We start from the raw sequence: 23,975 nt of genomic DNA on the forward strand, positions 1-23,975 counted from the left end.
CAGAGTTTACACAAACAAGCACCAGCTCTGTTCAGTCGTCCTGGTGTTATTTAAGTGTTATTTTGTCACAGTGGGATCACATGGAGCAGGCTGAGGTGACTGACAGTCAGTAGCAGTTGGAGGAAACCGTCTCCTCCCAGGCAGACTAGCAACACCTGTGGCATTGTTGGAACGAACGTCCAGACCTTGACTCCTATCTCACACCTGCTGCTCACTTGCCTAACATGGACATGGCTCTCCTCCCCAGCTTATACTGAGAATGTCACCCCCCCCCCCCCCCCACACACGCACACACAAACACATACACATTGTCTGTAAGGGCAGGGCTAAAACGATTGTTCCAAGGCCTGTGGCTCCTTCTGGCAGGCGAGCAGGTGCCAGAACATAGTTCTGGGCTGTGTAAAACAACAGGGTTAAATTTGGCTTCCATAAAATAGCAGTCCATATCTGTTCTATTGAAGAAGCATTTGTCTCTTTGTTCATTACGAGCGACAGGGGCCAGGAAATAATATTTTTTATGATAAACACATAAAAAATGAACTGCCAAATCCAAACTGAGAGCTTGATTGTGCTGAAGAGTACCAGGAATGGTCTTAGTCACGATGACCACAGTTCTGGAGGTTTGAGTCAGTTTGAGGTTTGAGTTGATTGCTAAAATATCAGCTGCTTGGTAATCACTTTACCCGCAAGACAAGGCGTCAGCCATGCTGTAGCCAAATATCTCATTCGATGCCAGTTTCAGACCAACGAAATGCATTTTGTGTTTGTTTGTAGTAAAGAACGACAGTCTTAAAAAGCATTAATGGGTAACTGAACAAGTTAGCAGTTCAAATGTTCTGTTCTAATCACTAATAGTGAAAAACATTGGTGTATAATTGTGTGATGCACTAACCAACTGTATTATTTATGTTATTATAAATATGATTTAAAAAGGACTAGTTTTGCAGTACGGTGTAATTAGTGATAAAAATGTGAGCTTGGATAAAAATAAACTCTTAAACCATTGTAATAAAGAAAGTATATGATAACAAGGTATTTGAAATAACACATTGTAGAGGTTTGGTTTTTATTACATTCACAATCTCACATTCCTATTTCCAGCTTGTATCGAATCAGCTTTCAGAAAAAACGGATTATGGAAATTGGATATGTGTAATATCAACCTTCATCTGCTTCCATCACGACGACATCCACAGACGCTCTCTCATGGCCTCATGTCATAACTTTACTGAGTGAATAAAAGCTCCATTTCATTAACAGACTGACTGCCCTGTGGAGGAGTTGGAGTGAGCGTGGAGCCGCTGCCCAGAGAAAGAAGCCCGGTGGAATGTGAGCGGGCAGCTTAGCCGGTGGGGTTGGGCCACACTGAGTGATCTTACGACGGCAGGCCTTCGCACCCTGACGAGTTCACTCTGCATCTGTCCACAACAATAGCTGGGGGGGCTCTGATTCTCTATAAGGCAGGCATGCTTGAGTCGTGCCACCGCCTTTGTCTAAACATAGACCAGAATGCCACCGGGCCGAACCCACCCGTATATAAGCCATAGGAGCTGCTTCCCAAACGTCTGCTCAGCCATTAGTGACCGGGAACAGAACAGGAAGCCCGAGACAATGGTAGGCCTGCGTCTTCTACTTCACTGCGACTTAACGGAGAAGTCTAGTGATGCTGCATGGAATCTCCCGCTCAGGGACGATGTGACGGTTCTAACCTCGGACTGACAGGCTGAGCCGAAGGACGTGAAGCACGGGATGACTGCGGTCACCACAGAACTCCGTGATTGCTGTGGGAAAAGAATGAGAAGATGTTAGAGAATGAGATGCTAGACAATGCAAAGGATTTAGAGAAAGAAGATGTTTGAGAAATGAGATGATGCATGAGGAATGCTCAGATGTTTGAGAAACAAAATAACGTATGAGAAATGCTCAGATGTTTGAGAAGCAAGATAATGTATGAGAAATGGGCAGATGTTTGATACTGGGTGACTGAATGTGATACACAGGGTCTTTCACCTTTATGCCTAACTGAGATCAGGCCACTGAAGATCACACTTGTCAGTCCTTTTTGTTGAATCTTGCTGTTAACAAAAATCTTTAAGACTAATACTGCTCAGTAATGCATAATGGAAGCAACTGAAATAACAATAGTTTAATATAAATCAACTGCCACCAAAATACTGAGATGGTGGAATAGTGATATGACTTGGGCAGATTCACACATCAGCATATCTCTTAATGAACATTATTCAGCTCTCAAAAGCCCAAAGTATGAAATACTAGGAAGTATTCATAATGACATCTACAAAAAAAAATATTATTGTAAATTTCAGGCACCAAAGAAAGCCAAGAAGAAGGAAGCAGCCAGCTCAAATGTGTTCAGCATGTTTGAGCAGTCTCAGATCCAGGAGTTTAAGGAGGTAAGAATGTGTTCAGCATGTTTGAGCAGTCTCAGATCCAGGAGTTTAAGGAGGTGAGAATGTGTTCAGCATGTTTGAGCAGTCTCAGATCCAGGAGTTTAAGGAGGTAAGAATGTGTTCAGCATGTTTGAGCAGTCTCAGATCCAGGAGTTTAAGGAGGTAAGAATGTGTTCAGCATGTTTGAGCAGTCTCAGATCCAGGAGTTTAAGGAGGTAAGAATGTATTCAGCATGTTTGAGCAGTCTCAGATCCAGGAGTTTAAGGAGTTAAGAATGTATTCAGCATGTTTGAGCAGTCTCAGATCCAGGAGTTAAGAATGTATTCAGCATGTTTGAGCAGTCTCAGATCCAGGAGTTTAAGGAGGTAAGAATGTATTCAGCATGTTTGAGCAATCTCAGATCCAGGAGTTTAAGGAGGTATGAAAAGCATCTTTTAGTATCTTTTTAGCAGCATAAGAACTATAAGAATGTGGGAAGGTTGGTGTAAAGTGCTAGAAGGTGTTATGAAGTGCTGTAAGGTGATAGGTCAGTGTTCCTATATGCAGATGTTTGATGAACTGGTACATTTCTTCACATTCTTAATGGTTTTCACATTTCCAGGCTTTCACCATCATGGACCAGAACAGAGATGGCTTTATTGACAAGAACGACCTGAGAGACACCTTTGCTGCACTGGGTATGTGATATTTTTTGAATGATTCAGGGAAATCAGAGAGAGAGACAAAGATAAAGAAAAAGAAAAATTGAGAGAGAGAGAGACAGACAGAGAGCCTCAGAGATAAACAGGGTGTTGTATGATTCCCAGTTGTTTCAATTCGAGAGAGTTGCAGGTTCTAACTTCTGTCTCTGTACTGCTCTCTGATCTTAGGCATGGTTATCCCTTTAGAATACTAAGACTGGGTTTGGCACTGCCCTAGTTATTACAGAGCACTCTAGCACAGCAGACCTGTGAAACAAATCTCATAGTTTTATGTTTTACCTTTAATCCAGTGACTTCAGTTAATGGAAAATGTGGAAAATGTAACACAGTTGGGTTTACTCTTTACCTAACCAAACAACTGGCCTTTAATTTACCAATGCTGTCTTCCCATGTGCGCATGTATTTCTCTGTGTGTGTGTGTGTGTGTGTGTGTGTGTGTGTGTGTGTGTGTGTGTGTGTGTGCGTGTGCGTGTGCGTGCGTGCGTGTACAGGACGTCTGAATGTGGGCAATGATGAATTGGATGAGATGCTGAAGGAAGCTCCTGGTCCCATTAACTTCACCATCTTCCTCAGCATGTTTGGAGAGAAGCTAAAAGGTGAGACCAGCCCATGACAAAGCACTACACTTCAAACCAACCCATGAGAAAACAGTAGACTTCAACCTAACCAATGATGAAGCACTACACTTCAAAGCAACCCATGAGAAAACAGTAGACTTCAACCTAACCAATGATGAAGCACAACACATCAAACCAACCCATGAGAAAACACTACACATCAAACCAACCCATAAAAAAATACTACACTTCAAATCAACCCATGAGAAAACACTACACATCAAACCAACCCATAAGAAAACATTACACTTCAAACCAACCCATAAGAAAACACCACACATCAAACCAACCCATGAGCAAACACTACACTTCAAACAAGGTTACAAGATTTAGAGATTTATGCAGCAACGAAGGTATGGATATGTTTACAGACAGAGGCAGCTTTAAGATGTTGTCTTGCATAAATATTAGTATAACCCCACAGCTAGGGAGCTTGCGTGCTAGCGGCTAGCGCCACTAAGATAACACTACTGGCTTTTCTGCCCTCTGAAAGGGACTGATCCTGAGGAGAACATTCTTAATGCCTTTAAGATCTTCGACCCAGAGGGCACGGGCATCATCAAAGGAGAAGAGTGAGTATCCTCCTTCGTGAATATAAACATGTCTGCCTGCATGTACTGTTCAATACAGCTCAATGCCGATGTATTGCAGTTATTTCAGTTTACACGAGACAAAACTAAACTATGGCTTGCAGAATAAGGTGTTCTGTGTTCTTCTGTTTTCATCTCTCAGGATCAAATATCACCTCATGTCCCAGGCAGACAAATTCACAGAGGCAGAGGTATGTTTAACTCTCTCACACATAGTGGTATTCAGCTTTAAAAGTGACATACTGATTGTTTCACATGCTACAGTGATCAAACCACCAAATAATCCTTCTGGGAACATACTTTTATAGTCGCTATGGCAACCTCCTCTCTGACACCTTCAGGTAAATCAGATGTTCACAAACTTCCCCCTGGATGTGGCTGGTAATCTGGACTACAAAAATTTGTGCTATGTCATCACCCACGGCGAGGACAAGGAGCAGGAGTAAATACTCCATATCCCATGGTTCTCTGTGTTTACTGAAAGTCTGTTTCTGATTCCCTTTCCCTGCACTTGTCCTTTTGTCAATAAAGCTGTAAAAATTCTGTATTAAAAAGGCTCATTTCTATATATATATATATATATGCAGAAATATAGTGGGAAAATGGCAGAGAGCTACACTGCGTAAGCCAGAACCCTAACCTAAGCCCAACTATAACACCAAACGAAGAGCAACATTCTGAAGTCAGAACCCTCAAGCCTTATAACTCCAAGCTGAGAGCCAGACTGGTCAGAACAGCCTGAAGAAGGTCAAGGCTCCCTTTCATCTCCAGCCTCTCTGTTCCTGCTCCATTTATAGAGGGCCTGTGTGCACTCTGTCAGAGCAGCTATCAACAGACCACACCAAAACCGCTGTGCACTGTTACAACAGGTGAGCATGCAAACTCAACAGAGACAGACCTACAGAGTACACCTCCATAGAGACAGACCTACAGAGTACACCTCCATAGAGACAGACCTACAGAGTACACCTCCACAGACAGAGATCTACAAGTTACATCTCCACAGAGACAGGCCTACAGACTACACCTCCACAGAGAAATACCTACAGACTACATCTCCATAGAGACAGACCTACAGTGTACACCTCCATAGAGACAGACCTACAGACTACACCTTCATAGAGACAGACCTACAGGTTACATTTCCACAAAGACAGACCTACAGACTACACTTCCATAGAGACAGACCTACAGAGTAAACCTCCATAGAGACAGACCTACAGGCTCCACCTCCATGAAGACAGGCCTACAGACAAAACCTCCACAGAGACAGATCTACAGACTACACCTTCATAGAGACAGACCTACAGGTTACACCTCTACAGAGACAAACCTACAGACTACATCTCCATAGAGACAGACTTGCATGCTACACCTCCACAGGGACAGACCTACAGGTTATACTTCCACAGTGACAGACCTACAGGTTACACTTCCACAGAGACAGACCTACAGACTACACCTCCACAGAGACAGGCCCAGAGCCTTAATCTCCACAGAGACAGGCCTACAGACTACACCTCCATGGGGACAGACCTATAGACTACACCTCCACAGAGACAGATGTACAGACTACACCTCCATAGAGACATACCTATAGACTACACCTCCATAGAGACAGACATACAGACTACACCTCCATAGAGACATACCTACAGACTACACCTGCACAGAGACAGAGGTACAGACTACACCTCCACAGAGACAGACGTACAGACTACACCTCCACACCAGCCCTGCATACTCTTTCAATAATTAGACAAGTATAGGTAGAGCAGGCAGTAAGTAACGCGATACTAATACAGGTTCGTTAATTAGCATGTTTCAGTGAATAGACTGGAAGAACCTTTCAGCTGGAGCGGTGTCACCCCCTTATGAACAAGAGCTGAACACACCTGATGAAAGTTAACATGTAATGGAAGAACAAGACACAAATAAGGAAAAGAATAAGGTTTCTGCTTTCACCACATCTGATTGATATTGCACACACTGTGATTCAGGACAAATACTATTTCTTTTATGAAGCAGTCTCAGCGTACTCTTAACTGGGGGTTTAAGTAAGAGATGCGGCAATCGCAACGTTTTTGGCTAATTTTCTTTCTTAGTATTACGAATAACAGCACAAGGATGCGTTTTTGTTCAATTTCTCTTTTAATGGAAACGAAATATCTCAGCATAAAACTATGCACTAGGTTATAGGGTGAACATTTGCTTTTCACAAACCTCCAAATAAAATAAAGAGCAATAGTTTTACTTTTCCAAATGAAAACAAGTGCACCAGGTAATACAAATGAGAACTCAAGGCACCTTTATGTTGTTGTCCATGCATACATCTAATGCAGTTGCTGCGCTGTTCACGTGTGGCTGTGTTCGTGTCGCTGTAGTCCTCATGTAGTGAACAAGCGTAAATGTGACCAGCACTAAAATATGAAATATATGAAATACATGAGACTGATCAGCTGGTCACCGGTTATGGCCGATTATGCTGAAAACCAGCAGTTTCCGGTCACAAGCAGATCAATCAGTGCATCTCTAGTTTAAACAATGCTTTTTCCATGCTCATCTCAGAACAATTTTCCCATAATATTCACAGAGAATTTCTCCTTGTTTTTAAAAAATCTGATCTGAGATCAGTTTACATTGTCCAACTTTCTGTGGGCAGTATGATTAACTATATGAAAACCAACATCATGTGGGAAAATACCAATTACATTTAGACATACATATGGTGATATTATTATTATTATTATTATTATTAATAGCAATAATAAAATGACTGTAAAATCTTTTCTTTCCGTGACTTTAAAAAGTTTTTTCCTGACAGGTGTCAGTAGTTGCTCTGACACAGGAATTTTATTTGGGTAACAGAATACAAGGCTCCAGCAGGAGCTCTGTGTTTAGTGCAAGAGACCCATAGGTGAGTCTCCTCCTGCTGGACATCAGCATCTATGGTGTCCTGGGCACCCTGGGCCTCCTTGGTGCGGGGGAGGAGGGGAAGGACCTGCCTTGTCCCGTAGCTCTGACTGTGGGCGGGACGTTTAGCAGCAGGTCTGATCCCGAACCTAACTCCATGGCTGCATCTGTGGAGGCCCACAACAGATACAGGAAGAGCTCAGTGGTTAAGATACTTGACTTGTAAACAGAAGGTTACAAGTTCAAGCCCCACCACTGACATGTTTCTCTGAACAAGTCCCTTAATAACTATGAGCTGCTTTGGGTAAAAGTGTCAGCTAGACTCTTAAATGTAAAGAAGTCAGTAACACATCCCTTCTGGAAGGACCTGTACATTCTTTCAGCTATAACACTGAGCAGATCAAAGAATTAGATTTAAATAATGGGGACATTTGATCCAACAGGGAAAATGTAGTGTAGCTTCACTTCTTTAGATTTTGGCATTTCAAATACTGATATCTAACTAATGTCATTGTACCCAAACCGATCTCAACAATACAGCTTAGACCTGGTCAGCATTCCTCTGTCTCAGATGTGATATTAAGTCACCTTCTTGCTATCAACAGCATTCCAGTGGTTCTGTTAAGCATGCACTCCATGACACTAACAGTACAGAATATTCCAGAATGCTGTAAATGCCTTCACACAACTGCTCTTAGAGGTAACCCCCCTAAAACAGCTCCCACAACATGGGTTTTAGACTGGCTGAATGACAGACGGAGCAGAAGTGCTCTTACCATGAATGTTGAACATGTACTCTAGAATCAGAACCCTCTCTGCCAGAATCTTCAGTGCTTCTTTCAACTGTTGAAGCTTAAGGAAAAGCATATTAACAATAACAAAGTCCTCCAATCAAACTCGCTCACACACAGTCCCCCAACTCAAACTTACTCACACACAGTCCTGCATCTCCAAAATCAAAACTTATTAAGCAAATCCAAAACTGTTTAAAATAAAGAGTGCCACAATTGTTCTCACCTCTGTTTCCGTCTCTCCTGGTTCACCCTTCGGTCCGGGAGCACCCTGGACACAGAGCATAAGCATATAAAATGTAATGGCACACAATAATTTATTGACACCATGAAGCTAGCAAACTGGTAAACTCCTTAGAAAACACTCACTGGCCCCCCCTGCTTGCCATCAACTCCTGGTGGCCCCTGGTGAGAAAACAGAACGTAAGGCTTGAATAACCAGAAAAACTTCATAACCACAAGTATGGTATCAAAAGGTCTGAAAATGGGACCCTGAACACCATAAGCTTTATGTAACAATCCATTTGTACTTGTTGGAGGAGACCACTCACACTCTCTCCAGGGTCGCCCTTGGAGCCTTTAAGACCTGGGCTTCCTGAGAAGCCTGACACACCCTACAACAAGAGCACAAACACTCAGCACTGTGCACTATCCCCCCTCAAACACACACTCAACACAGTGCACTATCCCCCCTCAAACACAAACTCAGCACTGTGCACTATCCCCCCTCAAACACACACTCAACACTGTGCACTATCCCCCCTCAAATACAAAAAGACTGTGCACTATCCCCCCTCAAACACACACTCAAGACAGTGCACTATTCCCCCTCAAACACAAACTCAGCACTGTGCACTATCCCCCCTCAAACACAAACTCAGCACAGTGCACTATTCACCCTCAAACATAAACTCAGCACTGTGCACTATCCCCCCTCAAACACAAACTCAGCACTGTGCACTATTCCCCCTCAAACACAAACTCAGCACTGTGCACTATCCCCCCTCAAACACACACTCAGCACTGTGCACTATCCCCCCTCAAACACAAACTCAGCACTGTGCACTATTCCCCCTCAAACACAAACTCAGCACTGTGCACTATTCCCCCTCAAACACAAACTCAGCACTGTGCACTATCCCCCCTCAAACACACACTCAGCACTGTGCACTATCCCCCCTCAAACACAAACTCAGCACTGTGCACTATTCCCCCTCAAACACAAACTCAGCACTGTGCACTATTCCCCCTCAAACACAAACTCAGCACTGTGCACTATTCCCCCTCAAACACAAACTCAGCACTGTGCACTATCCACCCTCAAACACACACTCAACACAGTGCACTATCCCCCCTCAAACACAAACTCAGCACTGTACACTATCCCCCCTCAAACACAAAAACACTGTGCACTACCCCCCCTCAAACACAAACTCAGCACTGTACACTATCCACCCTCAAACACAAACTCAGCACTGTGCACTATCCCCCCTCAAACACAAACTCAGCACTGTGCACTATCCCCCCTCAAACACACACTCAGCACTGTGCACTATCCCCCGTCAAACACAAACTCAGCACGGTGCACTATCCCCCCTCAAACACAAACTCAGCACTGTGCACTATCCCCCGTCAAACACAAACTCAGCACTGTGCACTATTCCCCCTCAAACACAAACTCAGCACTGTGCACTATCCCCCCTCAAACACAAACTCAGCACTGTGCACTATCCCCCCTCAAACACAAACTCAGCACTGTGCACTATTCCCCCTCAAACACAAACTCAGCACTGTGCACTATCCCCCCTCAAACACACACTCAGCACTGTGCACTATCCCCCCTCAAACACAAACTCAGCACTGTGCACTATCCACCCTCAAACACAAACTCAGCACTGTGCACTATCCCCCCTCAAACACACACTCAGCACTGTGCACTATCCCCCCTCAAACACAAGCTCAACACTGTGCACTATCCACCCTCAAACACAAACTCAGCACTGTGCACTATTCCCCCTCAAACACAAATTCAGCACTGTGCACTATCCCCCCTCAAACACAAACTCAGCACTGTGCACTATCCCCCCTCAAACACACACTCAGCACTGTGCACTATCCCCCGTCAAACACAAACTCAGCACGGTGCACTATCCCCCCTCAAACACAAACTCAGCACTGTGCACTATCCCCCGTCAAACACAAACTCAGCACTGTGCACTATTCCCCCTCAAACACAAACTCAGCACTGTGCACTATCCCCCCTCAAACACAAACTCAGCACTGTGCACTATCCCCCCTCAAACACACACTCAGTACTGTGCACTATCCCCCCTCAAACACAAACTCAGCACTGTGCACTATTCCCCCTCAAACACAAACTCAGCACTGTGCACTATCCCCCCTCAAACACAAACTCAACACTGTGCACTATCCACCCTCAAACACACACTCAGCACTGTGCACTATCCACCCTCAAGCACAAACTCAGCACTGTGCACTATTCCCCCTCAAACACAAACTCAACACTGTGCACTATTCCCCCTCAAACACAAACTCAACACTGTGCACTATTCCCCGTCAAACACAAACTCAACACTGTGCACTATTCCCCGTCAAACACACACTCAGCACTGTGCACTATCCACCCTCAAACACACACTCAGCACTGTGCACTATCCCCCCTCAAACACACACTCAGCACTGTGCACTATTCCCCCTTATACACAAATGACTTCCCATGTTCTGTGTCACTGGCTCCACACCACAGAAAGTACAAAACATTAGACATTTTCCCAGTTCCCCTGGTCAGTGTGTTTCAAGGACAGAGCAGATTTCTCTAATGAGTTTCCCTGAGGTTTCATGCACTCAGTGTACAGTTGCAGGTGCGTGTTGATAAATGATAAGTCACACAGGTGTAATAGCTGTGATGTGATAATGCGCATGGACAAAGAAGGTAGAGCACTCCTGGGGAAACAATTAAAAACTGTTAAATGTGCAGCTTGAGGTCAATTTTCTTCCCACATTTTGTCCTGGTGTTCCGGGGATTCCAGGGGGTCCTGCAGGTCCTGGGCGTCCTAAAGAGGATTTAGGGAAGGAGAAAAGAGGAGTGAAGGGGAGATGAGTCGAGAGGAGTCTAATCTGAAACTCGGAAAATAAGGCCTCACATTCATGTTCCATTCATGTCTGTTGAGGTGTGGGGTAGAGCGCATGGAGGCAGGACTGCTGTGTGTAGGTGTGTGTGTGTGTGTGTGTGTGTGTGTGTGTGTGTGTGGAGGCAGGACTGCTGTGCGTAGGTGTGTGTGTGTGTGTGTGTGTGTGTGTGTGGGTGGAGGCAGGACTGCGGTGTGTAGGTGTACGGATGGAGGCAGGACTGCTGTGTGTAGGGGTGTGTGTGTGTGTGTGTGTGTGTGTGTGTGTGTGTGTGTGGAGGCAGGACTGCGGTGTGTAGGTGTGTATGGGTGGAGGGAGGACGTGTGTGTGTGTGTGTGTTTGTGTGTGTGTGTGTGTGTGTGTGGCGGCAGGACTGCCGTGAATATGTGTGCGCGTGTGGAGGTGTATGGGTGGAGGCAGGACTGCGGTGTGTAGGTGTACGGATGGAGGCAGGACTGCTGTGTGTAGGGGTGTGTGTGTGTGTGTGTGTGTGTGTGTGTGTGTGGAGGCAGGACTGCGGTGTGTAGGTGTGTATGGGTGGAGGGAGGACGTGTGTGTGTGTGTGTGTTTGTGTGTGTGTATGTGTGTGTGGCGGCAGGACTGCCGTGAATATGTGTGCGCGTGTGGAGGTGTATGGGTGGAGGCAGGACTGCGGTGTGTAGGTGTACGGATGGAGGCAGGACTGCTGTGTGTAGGGGTGGGTGTGTGTGTGTGTGTGTGTGTGTGTGTGTGTGTGTGTGTATGTGTGTGGAGGCAGGACTGCCGTGCGTAGGTGTGTATGGGTGGAGGGAGGACGTGTGTGTGTGTGTGTGTTTGTGTGTGTGTGTGTGTGTGTGGCGGCAGGACTGCCGTGAATATGTGTGCGCGTGTGGAGGTGTATGGGTGGAGGCAGGACTGCTGTGTGTAGGTGTACGGGTGGAGCCCGGTAGCCAAGGCTGATATACCTGGAGGCCCGGGCGGTCCCAGTATTAATCTCAGCTTGTGATGAGGAGGGTGGACATCTTCCTCATCTAAATGTCATCACACAATCACAACACTGATAACCATCTCATACACAGTGAAACACACTGGGCACATTGGAGCCTGCAGTACCCTTATTCTTCCCTGAAATCAAACGCCATTAAGAGAAGCATTCAAAACACAAGCTTGTTCAGTCATGGTGTAACACATTTATTATTTACTGGGTGAGTTGGAGAAGAGTGGGTTAAACTTCTGATGTTAAACGTCTGAATAGGCTTCACTTTAAGCCAGGTCTCTCCTGACAACTCAGAGTCACAGTGCTTGGTCTGTTCTCTAAGAGACACCCCTCTGGGTTTGTTCTCTCAGAGGGACACCTCTGGGTCTGTTCTCTGACATCTATGGGACTTGCGTGTGGCTTCCAGCAGGTCTTTAATTATAAAGAATGTTCTGTTCTGTCCTCACCATCTCTGGCACTCAGATCTGAAGGCTAATCCAGCCTGCTCAGAAAGGAGCCTTGAAGGCATCTGAGAGAATCCAGCAGGGTGTTCCTGGTCTGGAGTGCCAGCATAGCCTGTCTCAGGTAGACAGTGCCATCTACTGGTATTATAAGGACAAAACTGGGAATGTTACTCCCACCATCACTACTAACTAGCACATTTTTTGGTGTGATTAAGAAGTAAATTAGAACAAGTAGTGGTCTACTTCTTACATGTTGTGCGCGCGTGCGTGCGTGCGTGCTGTCTTTATCATACTCACATTGGCTGTGATGTTTGGTGATCAAAGTGAAGACCTCTCCCCTGGTGTAGTAAGTGAAGCCAGGAGGTCCCGGTGGACCTGGTGGTCCCCTCACACCTGGGGGACCTTGCATTCCCATGAAGAACACAACCGTTTAGTCATCATGCCTTTAATTTAGTATTATGAAAGTATGACTCTGAATTGCTGCACTTCACCTCTTGGTCCCGCCAGGCCTGGTTTCCCTCTCAGGCCGGCCTTCCCTTCAGGGCCCGGGGGTCCACTGGCTCCGGGAGGACCCACGGGTCCCACAGCTCCCCTGGACTCTACCAACACAAGCCATCAGTGTTTCCCTCTGCTAAAGCAACACTACACAGTGAGTTAGTGTAGGCAGCACATGAGTGAGAGCAATGGCTTTATATAGCATATCATTGTCCAGGCAGCAGGCCACGGTAAGAAGACTGATGCCAGTAACTCTGGAAAACACGATCGGGACCAGGAAGCTGAATGCTAAGACAGAAAATGGAGGGAAGCAAAGACAAAACATGGGAGTGAGAACACTGTTAATGAAACAATGTGTGCTCAGCAGATCCCAGCTGCACACCTTCAGAGTGCTTTTAATTCATGTTTGTAAAACAGTATATAGTGAGTATCAGACACAGATCCCTGTGGTCCACCGACAGACCTGTCTGATCCATGGACACAGACCTGTCTGATCCATGGACACAGACCTATCTGATCCATGGACACAGACCTATCTGATCCATGGACACAGACCTGTCTGATCCATGGACACAGACCTGTCTGATCCATGGACACAGACCTATCTGATCCATGGACACAGACCTGTCTGATCCATGAACACAGACCTGTCTGATCCATGGACACAGACCTGTCTGATCCATGGACACAGACCTGTCTGATACATGGACATGGATCCACAAAGGAAGGTTGATGGTCCTCTACTACAAGAGGCTCTTTTAGCTCTTGTGGAATTGTTTGCCAGAGGACACATGGACACTGGACCCTTTTAAATGCAAAATTAAAACTGGCCTTTTAGCCATTTCAACATCATCTCATCATCATCTCATGGACTCTTCTCATCTCTACTTTTTCTGACAAGGGTTGTGGTGGTAGCATATGGAGAAGACTTTTCTATTCCCTGTGACAGATTCCGGCACCTCCTGTGGGACACTCAGACACTCCCATGCCAGCTGTGAGATATAATCCCTCCAGCAGGTCCTGGGTCTGCCTCTGGGCCTCCTTCCAGACAGAAGTGCCTGGAAAAGCTGCAGTGGGAACCCACCAGGAGGCATCCTTATGGGTTGCACAAACCACCTCAACCACCTTAAAATCACCTTAAACCAACCTTTAAACTATATCCACCACCTTAAATCCACCTTAGTACCTCCTCAACCACTTCCATTCTGAGGCCTTACTGGATTGCAGAGCTCTGATAAGGTGATAGGGTGTATCACAGAGTCCAGCCACCCTGCAGAGAAACCTAATTTCTGCCTGTATTCATCATTATATTCCTTCGGTCACTGCCCATATCGTGTGACCACAGGTGAGGACTGGGCATAGATTGACTGGTACACAAAGAGCTTCCTCCTAAGCTCCTGCTACACCAGCACAGACAGACTCAAATTCAGAGACTACAGCACTGTTGCCAGTGAGCTGATCTGTATTACCCTTGCATAATGTAAAACTGCCAGGACATTTTACTAATGATTCTGTAGCAATGTGGAGGCATGAAGCTTTGTTAAAACTTTTTTTGTTTGTTTTGATTTTATTATAATTTATGGCCTTTTTTTTTTCTCTGTCCCTGCTGTAACACTCAGAATTATTGTATTAAAGGGTGCTATATAAATAAAGTCTGACCTGATCTGAAAAAATAAACTTCAGATCAATGCTAATTTTAGACAGTATGAAGTTACAGAACAAGATCACATCAAATGTATCATTACATTACATTGTGTGTTTATCTCTATAGCTGTATAATAAATATTTGTATAATATCTGTTATCTCTATAATAAATGTGCCTATATGAAATATTACACAGATCCTATATACTGCAGAACAAATGGGTAATGTGCTAGGCTCACCTCCCTGACCAACAGAACATGTTGTGACAGGTGAGGGGCGGGACCCATCGACCTCATTATCAGCTGTTCTGTCCACTGATTGGCTGACTGGTGGGAAAGCAAAGAGTCCGGCGTCTTGGAGTGACAGCATCTGGAACAAATGAACGAACGAGGCGGCAGTCATCACCGCACTCCCGAAGGTGAAATACTCCCATGAGCACAGTGAGCGCACAGAGGGTGTCCAAGCTCAGCTCGGCTCACCTGCAATTCGACAGCGTGCAGCCGTGCAGTGAGGTCTGTGTAGCCTGTGCAGTTCAGGCACTCTGTGGACAGAGAAAAGCTGCGTTGGATGGAGGTAAAGCACAGACGTGAGCGAGCGCTGCAGGCCGCTCTGTAATAAACCACACAGCCTGGAGCGAAAGCTTGGAACACACGCTGCCAAATCATGTCAGGCAGTAGTGTGTGAGGTTTTTAGTCACATATAGCTACACACACATCATTACTGTAGTCTCTTGTGTTCAGCATATTCAATAAATACGAACAACTGTAGAATAACTGTCCATGGTCATTCACAGATTACATATGTCAAATACACTGCCTGGCCAAAAAAAAAGGTCACACACTCTAATATTTCGTTGGACCACCTTTAGCTTTGATTACGGCAAGCATTCATTGTGGCATCGTTTCCACAAGCTTCTGCAATGTCAAAACATTTATTTCTGTCTGGAGTTGCTTTAATTTTTCCCCAAGATCTTGTATTGATGATGGGAGGTTTGGACCACTGCACAAAGTCTTCTGCAGCACATCCCAAAGATTCTCAATGGGGTTCAGGTCTGGACTCTGTGGTGGCCAATCCATGTGTGAAAATGATGTCTCATGCTCCCTGAACCACTCTTTCACAATTTGAAACCGATGAATCCTGGTATTGTCATCTTGGAATATGCCCGTGCCATCAGGGAAGAAAAAATCCTTTGATGGAATAATCTGGTTGTTCAGTATATTCAGGCAGTCAGCTGATCTCATTCTTTGGGCACATAACATTGCTGAACCTAGAACTGACCAACTGCAGCAACCGTAGATCATAGTACTGCTCCCACAGGCTTGTACGGTAGGCACTAGGCATGATGGGTGCATCACTTCAGCCGCCTCTCTTCTTACCCTGATGTACTCATCACTCTGGAACAGGGTAAATCTGGACTCATCAGACCACATGACCTTTTCTCTGCTCCAGAGTCCAATTTTTATGCTCCCTAGCAAACTGAAGCCATTTTTGCCGGTTAGCCTCACTGACAAGTGGTTTTCTTAAGGCTACACAGCTGTTTAGTCCCACTCCCTTGAGTTCCCTTCACATTGTGCGTGTGGAAATGCTCTTACTTTCACTATTAAACATATCCCTGAGTTCTACTGTTGTATTTCTACGATTTGATTTCTCCACACGTTTAAGTGATCGCCGATCACGATCATTCAAGATTTTTTTATGACCACATTCCTTCCTAGAAGATGATGTTTCTCCACTGTCCTTCCACTTTTTAATAATGCATTGGACAGTTCTTAACCCGATTTTTGTAGTTTCAGCAATCTCTTTAGATGTTTTCTCTGCTTGATGCATGCCAATAATTTGACCCTTCTGAAACAGATTAACATCTTTTCCATGACCACAAGATGTGTCTTTTGAGATGGCTGTTCAACAAATGAGAAGCTACTCACTGCATCAGTTAGGGTTAAATAATTTGTTGCCAATTGAAACATAATCACCCATGTAGCAATTATCCAATGGGAGGCCCTTACCTATTTGCTTAGTTAGATCTATGTGGTGACCTTTTTTTGGGCAGGCAGTGTACATAATAAATGCACTGGGTACATATACTGACACATCCCTTTTTTAAACCATTGGTTAACAATCACAAAACTACACTCAAACTGTATGTTACTGTTTATGAGAGGTCACTGTACGTACAATTTACATTTAGCTGATTCTTTTATCCAAAGCAGCTTACAATTCTGTAAGCACACATCTTGAGCAACTGAGGGTTAAGGGCCTTGCTCAGGGGCCCAACAGCAGTAACTTGGCAGTGGTGAGGCTTGAACTGGCAACCTTCTGACTAGTTAAATGCCTTAACCACTGAGCTACAACTGAATGTGTCAATGTATGCATCACTATACATGTCACTGTACGTATAACTATTCCTAGCTTTGCGTCCTAGCATGCGAGACAATCATGTCAGCAGAGGATGGTGAAGAATAGATACACTCAAACACTTTTTACACTTAAAACAGAAATAGTAACTGTTGATGTGTGTGTCTGTGTGTGTGTGTGTGTGTGTGTGTGTATGTGTGTGCTTTAGTCTCTTAGTAGAGAAATTATGCTCCCACAATGCCAAGGAAACATAAAAATAAAGACCAGTTTTAGTAATAAAAATACCATGTGTGTTAGTGAGGGTCTGACAACCACATAAAGTGATCATAAAACTTTAGAATACAAAGAAATCATTAACATCATTATACTATTTACTCTTTTTTGCCATAGTGCACAGTTAGTTGTAAACATTTCTTATACAATGTACTATTTTTTTTTCATAGCACGATGACAGATATGTGGTTTGGCACAGGTCAGTCTGTCAGGTTTCAGAGAGCTGAATTTATAGAGGAAGGCCTTCGTGTCCCATGTGCCTGTTTTCATCTTTTTCCAGGTGTCTACTACTTTAGCACTGGCTGGAGGGCAGGTCTCAGATCAGCTATGTGCTTGTTCCCTCTCCAAAGAGCAGAGGCTCTGTGCACTGGTCAACTCAATGAGCAGAGCAGACGCACCCTACTAGATGATGATAGCATTATCAGATGTGCAGTAGGGCACAGACATTCACTATCTCTGGCAATAGCTACTGGTTCAAGCTTTTTAAACCTGATGCTGCAATGAAACCCACACATACATGCACGTATGCCCACGCATGCACACACACACCAATAATACCAAAAATAGTAATATATCAGAAATTCATTTTAAATTAAGAGAAAACCTTTGTTCATTTTAAGATACAAACACACAAATCACTCAAACACTCACTAACACTGTTCCACTCTCACCTACCCTCAGGATACGCTGGTGAGAGGATATTCACCCTTAGAACAACCACTTTCATGTCCACAAGCTTCTGGTGAGGGGAAATACAGCCTCAGGCCTGGCCTGCACTCACAGAGCATTGCATGAGCAGGTCAGCACTTGCAGCCACGTCCTAATGGCCCCGGCACGTGCCTGTCAGGATGAGAGAGGGGAGAGCAGGAGGACAGGGGAGTCAGGCTCCTGGGAGTGGAGGACGGGGGAGTCAGGCTCCTGGGAGTGGAGGACGGGGGAGTCAGGCTCCTGGGAGTGGAGGACAGGGGAGTCAGGCTCCTGGGAGTGGAGGACAGGGGAGTCAGGCTCCTGGGAGTGGAGGACAGGGGAGTCAGGCTCCTGGGAGTGGAGGACGGGGGAGTCAGGCTCCTGGGAGTGGAGGACGGGGGAGTCAGGCTCCTGGGAGTGGAGGACGGGGGAGTCAGGCTCCTGGGAGTGGAGGACGGGGGAGTCAGGCTCCTGGGAGTGGAGGACGGGGGAGTCAGGCTCCTGGGAGTGGAGGACGGGGGAGTCACCTAGATATATGAACACATAGATCGCTGAACACCTAAATAGCTGAACACATAGATCGCTGAACACCTAAATAACTGAACACATACATCGCTGAACACCAAAATAGCTAAACACATAGATCGCTGAACACCTAAATAGATGAACATACAGACAGCTGAACACCTAAATAAATACAAATTACAAAAAAAACAAGATAGATGACCAGCTAGTCAAATGAACACCTAGACATATGAACACCTAGATAGCTCACCACCCACCATAAACTCTTCTACATCTGTGCTTTCACACAGCAGCTGTGATGCAAATGACACGACTAAAGAGAAGTGCAAAAACTGGTTGATGCTGAAAACTCATTTTAAAACAAAGCAACTGAATGACGTTCTACTGCAAATAATGCAACTATGCATCAAAAACCCTCCCACACAGCTTTTAAAATGCTACTTCAGACAGGCTAGCCAAAAGCATTCTCTCTATCATGAACGTGTTACTGTAATGAACCAGACCGTATTCACATTGGCATGCTCTGATACCAGACTCCAATCTTTGGTGTCTGCGTGTGTGACAGCATGCATTCCTAAAACACGAAACATTTTTGAAATATGTAAGTACCCAAGGCTGTTCTCACATCATCCGCACTGCTGCTGAAATGCTTGTTCTTCCTCATGCTGCTAGAGTGATCATCACTAGTCATGCCAAGTTAACTCAAGTAGTATCTCCCTTCACAGCTGGAATATTGTGTGTTATGTTGCTTAGAAGAAAGCACTGAGTTTCTAAGTGCATAAAATCATTATTTTCTCTGAGATTTCTCACACGACTACATCATAAAAAGCAAAAAAACCAACAACAAACAAACCCCAATCCTAACACTTAATCAACCAAACCCAGAGACTAAACCCTGACAATGAACCAACCAAACCCAGAGATTAAACCCTGACAATTAACCCAGGGGTTACAGGATCAATGACCAAGGGATGGGGAGGCAGAGAGAGACACATGTATGTGTGTGTGTGTTTTGATGGGGGCTTGTACCACACTATGCACCACACCAAAAAGAATGGGGTCTTGGGCCTTGATTCAGCTTCTATAGGAATGAGTAGGCAACAGTACCTGAAACAGCACACCTGTCAGGCTGGCTGGGGGAATAGCCTCTCCCTCTCCATCTGAAACAGCACACCTGTCAGGCTGGCTGGGGGAATAGCCTCTCCCTCTCCAACTTAAAACAGCACACCTGTCAGGCTGGCTGGAGGAAAAGCTTCTCCCTCTCCATCTTAAACAGCACACCTGTCAGGCTGGCTGGAGGAAAAGCTTCTCCCTCTCCATCTTAAACAGCACACCTGTCAGGCTGGCTGGAGGAATAGCTTCTCCCTCTTCATCTTAAAACAGCACACCTGTCAGGCTGGCTGGAGGAAAAGCTTCTCCCTCTCCATCTTAAACAGCACACCTGTCAGGCTGGCTGGAGGAATAGCTTCTCCCTCTTCATCTTAAAACAGCACACCTGTCAGGCTGGCTGAAGGAAAAGCTTCTCCCTCTCCATCTTAAACAGCACACCTGTCAGGCTGGTCAGAGGAACATTCTCTCTCCAGCTTAAACAGCGCACCTATCAGACTGGCCAGAGAAGCATTCTCTCTCTCCAGCTTTTTCACCTTTCACGGCTCTGACGTCCTTACTAGTGTCTGTGGTGATTCCATGTTACTGGAACCCATATTCACATGTAGATACAGAGATCACATCACTTCCCATAAGTCAATAAACACCCTTCTCTGTGTGTGTGTGTGTGTGTGTGTGTGTGTGTGTGTGTGTGTGTGTGTGTGCTTGCGTGCGCATGCTTGTGTGTATGTGTGTGTGTATGTGCGTGTGTGCGCAAATTTTGTTGAAATATTCAGTCCCTCCAGAGTGTGGGCATGTATCTCCAGGGCGATGCTGTCTGAGTATGATAAGTCTAATATTTGACTGAGTCTGACTCACACAAACACACACACACACACACACACACACACACACACACACACACACACACACACACACACACACACAGCAGAATCAAGGCCAGCTGTGTCTTCACACCCTCACCATATATACACAAAACGCTATATATCCACACCCATTCACATACAAAGCACATACTGTACCATATACTGTAATACTGTATACTCCCATGTCTCTCTCTCTCTCTCTCTCTCTCACACACACACACACACACACACACACACACACACACACACACACATTGCTGTTAATTAAACATGGTTCAGTCAGCTCACCCTCTTTACAGTCTATACCATGGAAACCAGGACAGCAACGCCACTCCAGTGCAGTAACCAGTCTGTAAGACATTCGGTACGAGGGTCTGACCACTGTCCTGTAACTGGAACACAGCACAGTTCATAGCCTCATCCACAAAACAGACAGTCTTACAAAAGTACTTTGATGTCTCCATAGAAGACATTCTTATGCTAGTACATCAGAGAGAGCACACTCTTTGGCTGTGTGTATATGTGCAGAAGTAAGTGTAAGTTCACTGCTCACAGAACAGTTTACGCCTCTATCACACTGAGCTATTTAACAGTTTAAGCTGCTATCACACTGAGCTGTTTAACAGTTTAAGCTTCTATCACATTGAGATATTTAACAGTTTAAGCCTCTATCACACTAAGCTGTTTAAGAGTTTAAGCCTCTATCACACTGAGCTATTTAACAGTTTAAGCCGCTATCACACTGAGCTGTTTAACAGTTTAAGCTTCTATCACATTGAGATATTTAACAGTTTAAGCCTCTATCACCCTGCGATGTTTAAGCCTCAATCACATTGAGCTGTTTGACAGTTTAACAGGTTTAAGCCTCTATCACACTGAGCTGTTTAACAGTTTAAGCCTCTATCTCACTGAGCTGTTTAACAGTTTAAGCCTCTATCACACTGAGCTGTTTAACAGTTTAAGCCTCTATCACACTGAGCTGTTTAACAGTTTAAGCCTCTATCACATCAAGTTGTTTAACAGTTTAAGCCTCTATCACACTGAGCTATTTAACAGTTTAAGCCTCTATCACATCAAGCTGTTTAACAGTTTAAGCCTCTATCTCACTGAGCTGTTTAAGCCTCTATCTCACTGAGCTGTTTAAGCCTCTATCACATTGAGCTGTTTGACAGTTTAAGCCTATATCACTGTATGAGCTGTTTAATGCTGAATCACCGAGACTTAGTTTAAGGATTTAAATGTATATTTCTGTGTTTGGGTTGTTTTACACTGTGTTTGGGCTGTTTTACAGCTCTATTACTAAGCCAATGATTAACAGTGTAAATCTATATAACACAGACTCACTTGTTTTACAGTTTAAATCTCTATCATTCTGTCTCTGTCTTACTGTCTAAAGCTCCATCCATAATTATATCTAATTAACAGATTTTATGTCTACTGTCTGAGTACGATACACCATATAATTGTCTTTGTACCTGATGAGGCTGGTACAAGGCCCGGGCCAGCGGCAACTCTGGACGCGCCTCTGAAGTAGAGTCTCTGTTCCATTGTACGTTTGACAGGAAACGGTCCTCCGCACGGTGTAGTGACACCAGTTCCTACCGTGAAGAGGAAAGGCTTGAGTGAACGGTACTTCTGCAGTTGTGCAGTTGTGTATAAAAAAAACCTCTAACCTACATCAAAAAGCAGTATGAGTGGATATTAAAATGAATTATCCATTAGAACTAACTACCTCCCGGCCGGGAATGAAAGAACATCATTTCAGAGAAAGACCCCAACGCACTCATAACAAAATGTCCTGTATTTTTTTGTAACACGTCTTAACAGTTTTGGTCTTTCAGAGAGCAGAAGCTGAGTGTCTGGTAAGTCTTTTGGCTATCTGTCTGTAGTTCTGCACTTTATCTTATGTGCTAGGTTCCGTTTTTAGTGTCCAGTGTCGCTGAACGGGCGAGTCCCTAGTCACGGTTATGGTCATTTTTCTGGAAGGTTTTTTTTTTTTTTTTTTTTTTTTTTTTTTTTTCCCCAGCGCTGGACGTATGCATCTAGCATCTTACATTCCTACAGAAAAGGTCTTTGGCCATGTCAGTCCAAAGAAGACAACCTTCATTATAAATTTTTTTTTTAATCATTTTTTTAAATTATATTTTTAATCAAACAATCCCTTGACTCATAGTATCTCATTCGACTGCAAAATGACGAGATACATTAGAATCTGTTCTTTATTTCTTACAAGTGCAATAGTTTGCGATAAATAAATGACAGCATGAGAACATTGGCTGCTGAATTCGTTCTTAAGATAAACATGCGCCATCAAAACTTTTCTTAGCTCGGCAGCATTACCTACCTGCTGAGGCCGGTGGGGACCGGAGCGGGTTTCTCCGGCAGCCTTATACCGGGGATTGTATAGATACCTACAGACGCACTAAACGGACAAAAGAAAATTAAGACTATATATAAAAGGCACAAAACCGCGCCCAGCATTCTTCCACGTTTTGCACTTGCCGTCAGCTAAATTTGTCCTAAAGAATGGTTGCGTGTATCTGAAATCCTCTCCGAGGAGTTTGTGTTATATGGAAAAACCAAGAATGTCTAAGTCAGTTGATGATGTGCATTCCTGCATCCCAGCTCGTCGTGCGGTCTGTGATGCTGTCTTCCTAGAAACTTTACAGGACCCCAGTGGCAAATTCTGCGCGGAGTGCATACACAGATGATGTGTCATACGAGAAGAACTGTTTAGCAAGGCAACCTTATATTGATCTTTTTTAGACTCTCTCTCTCTCTCTCTCTCTCTCTCTCTCTCTCTCTCTCTCTATCTATCTATCTATCTATCTATCTATATATCTATATATCTATCTATATATATATATATATATATATATATATATATATATATATATATATATATATATATATCTCAGTTTATCTCAACTGAGATATATATATCGTCAAATATGGCGCCAAATAGACTTAAAAACACAGGTTACATCTTGTTGACGGGATATATATATATATATATATATATATATATATATATATATATATATATATATATATATATATATATATATATATATATTACGGATACAGAATCTACAGTTATGTTATTTATGTCAGCTGCTACATGTCCAAACCGCACAAATCGCCTCCAAAATGAACTGTACCGACAGCTCCACCCCACAACCTTTCATCCAATTAAGCTCTTTTCATGTTCACCACGTTATCTTCTTATAACAGAAGCTGCAAAACGTCTACTTTCAGTTTTCCAAATCTTTTAAATTTTGAACTTGGTCGAATCCTGCGCTAAACATGTGTACGCAGCGCCCCCTACCGTTGTGAAAGAAAAGCATCATTCACCCAGCATGTAACGCATGGAAGAATGATGTGTAACCGTGAAATCAAACTAGAATTGGGAAAATGGAGGGTGTCAAAC

The 23,975-nt window shown here is 44.3% G+C and overlaps 2 protein-coding genes across 6 annotated transcripts; one reads left to right on the forward strand and one right to left on the reverse strand.

The window, feature by feature from the left end:
- The first annotated feature begins 1,455 nt into the window (after nt 1-1,455).
- myl10 (myosin, light chain 10, regulatory) lies at nt 1,456-4,862 on the forward strand. Of its 4 annotated transcripts, XM_035535823.2 has the most exons (7): nt 1,456-1,614; nt 2,328-2,414; nt 3,013-3,088; nt 3,604-3,708; nt 4,223-4,301; nt 4,462-4,510; nt 4,661-4,862. In XM_035535823.2, exons 1-7 carry the CDS (start codon nt 1,510-1,512, stop codon nt 4,763-4,765), a joined length of 606 nt encoding a protein of 201 aa, XP_035391716.1. In that variant the 5' UTR covers nt 1,456-1,509; the 3' UTR covers nt 4,766-4,862. The 4 variants fall into 4 exon arrangements, with proteins under 4 accessions (XP_035391716.1, XP_035391717.1, XP_035391718.1 ...); XM_035535824.2 differs by lacking the exons at nt 1,456-1,614; nt 2,328-2,414 and adding an exon at nt 2,562-2,626; XM_035535825.2 differs by lacking the exons at nt 1,456-1,614; nt 2,328-2,414 and adding an exon at nt 2,726-2,776.
- col26a1 (collagen, type XXVI, alpha 1) lies at nt 1,609-23,286 on the reverse strand. 2 transcript variants are annotated; one of them, XR_004777086.2, is made up of 15 exons: nt 22,890-23,286; nt 22,021-22,143; nt 20,834-20,937; nt 15,212-15,273; nt 14,972-15,101; nt 13,084-13,191; nt 12,890-12,994; nt 12,118-12,183; nt 11,045-11,097; nt 8,575-8,637; nt 8,393-8,428; nt 8,250-8,294; nt 8,009-8,084; nt 6,627-7,399; nt 1,609-1,781 (listed from the first exon to the last, which is right to left on the reverse strand). XR_004777086.2 is itself a non-coding variant. In XM_027032980.3 (14 exons), the coding sequence occupies exons 1-14, from the start codon at nt 23,024-23,026 to the stop codon at nt 7,266-7,268; spliced, it is 1,242 nt and encodes a 413-aa protein (XP_026888781.2). In that variant the 5' UTR covers nt 23,027-23,286; the 3' UTR covers nt 6,429-7,265. The 2 variants fall into 2 exon arrangements, 1 of the variants encoding a protein (XP_026888781.2); XM_027032980.3 differs by lacking the exon at nt 1,609-1,781 and having other exon boundaries at nt 6,429-7,399.
- Nucleotides 23,287-23,975: the final 689 nt, after the last annotated feature.

Source organism: Electrophorus electricus, chromosome 19 (genome assembly GCF_041902795.1).
Source record: "Electrophorus electricus isolate QZ-2024a chromosome 19, ASM4190279v1, whole genome shotgun sequence".
NCBI lineage: Eukaryota > Metazoa > Chordata > Actinopteri > Gymnotiformes > Gymnotidae > Electrophorus > Electrophorus electricus.

Coding starts and splice junctions, on each gene's coding strand:
- myl10 (XM_035535823.2), top strand. CDS start 1,510: ATGCCACCGGGCCGAACCCACCCGTATATAAGCCATAGGAGCTGCTTC. Junction 1,615..2,327: donor ACAGGAAGCCCGAGACAATG/GTAGGCCTGCGT, acceptor TGTAAATTTCAG/GCACCAAAGAAAGCCAAGAA. Junction 2,415..3,012: donor AGATCCAGGAGTTTAAGGAG/GTAAGAATGTGT, acceptor TCACATTTCCAG/GCTTTCACCATCATGGACCA.
- col26a1 (XM_027032980.3), bottom strand. CDS start 23,026: ATGCTGGGCGCGGTTTTGTGCCTTTTATATATAGTCTTAATTTTCTTT. Junction 15,102..15,211: donor TGCACGCTGTCGAATTGCAG/GTGAGCCGAGCT, acceptor CATTTGTTCCAG/ATGCTGTCACTCCAAGACGC. Junction 11,098..12,117: donor GGGACCGCCCGGGCCTCCAG/GTATATCAGCCT, acceptor AATCCTCTTTAG/GACGCCCAGGACCTGCAGGA.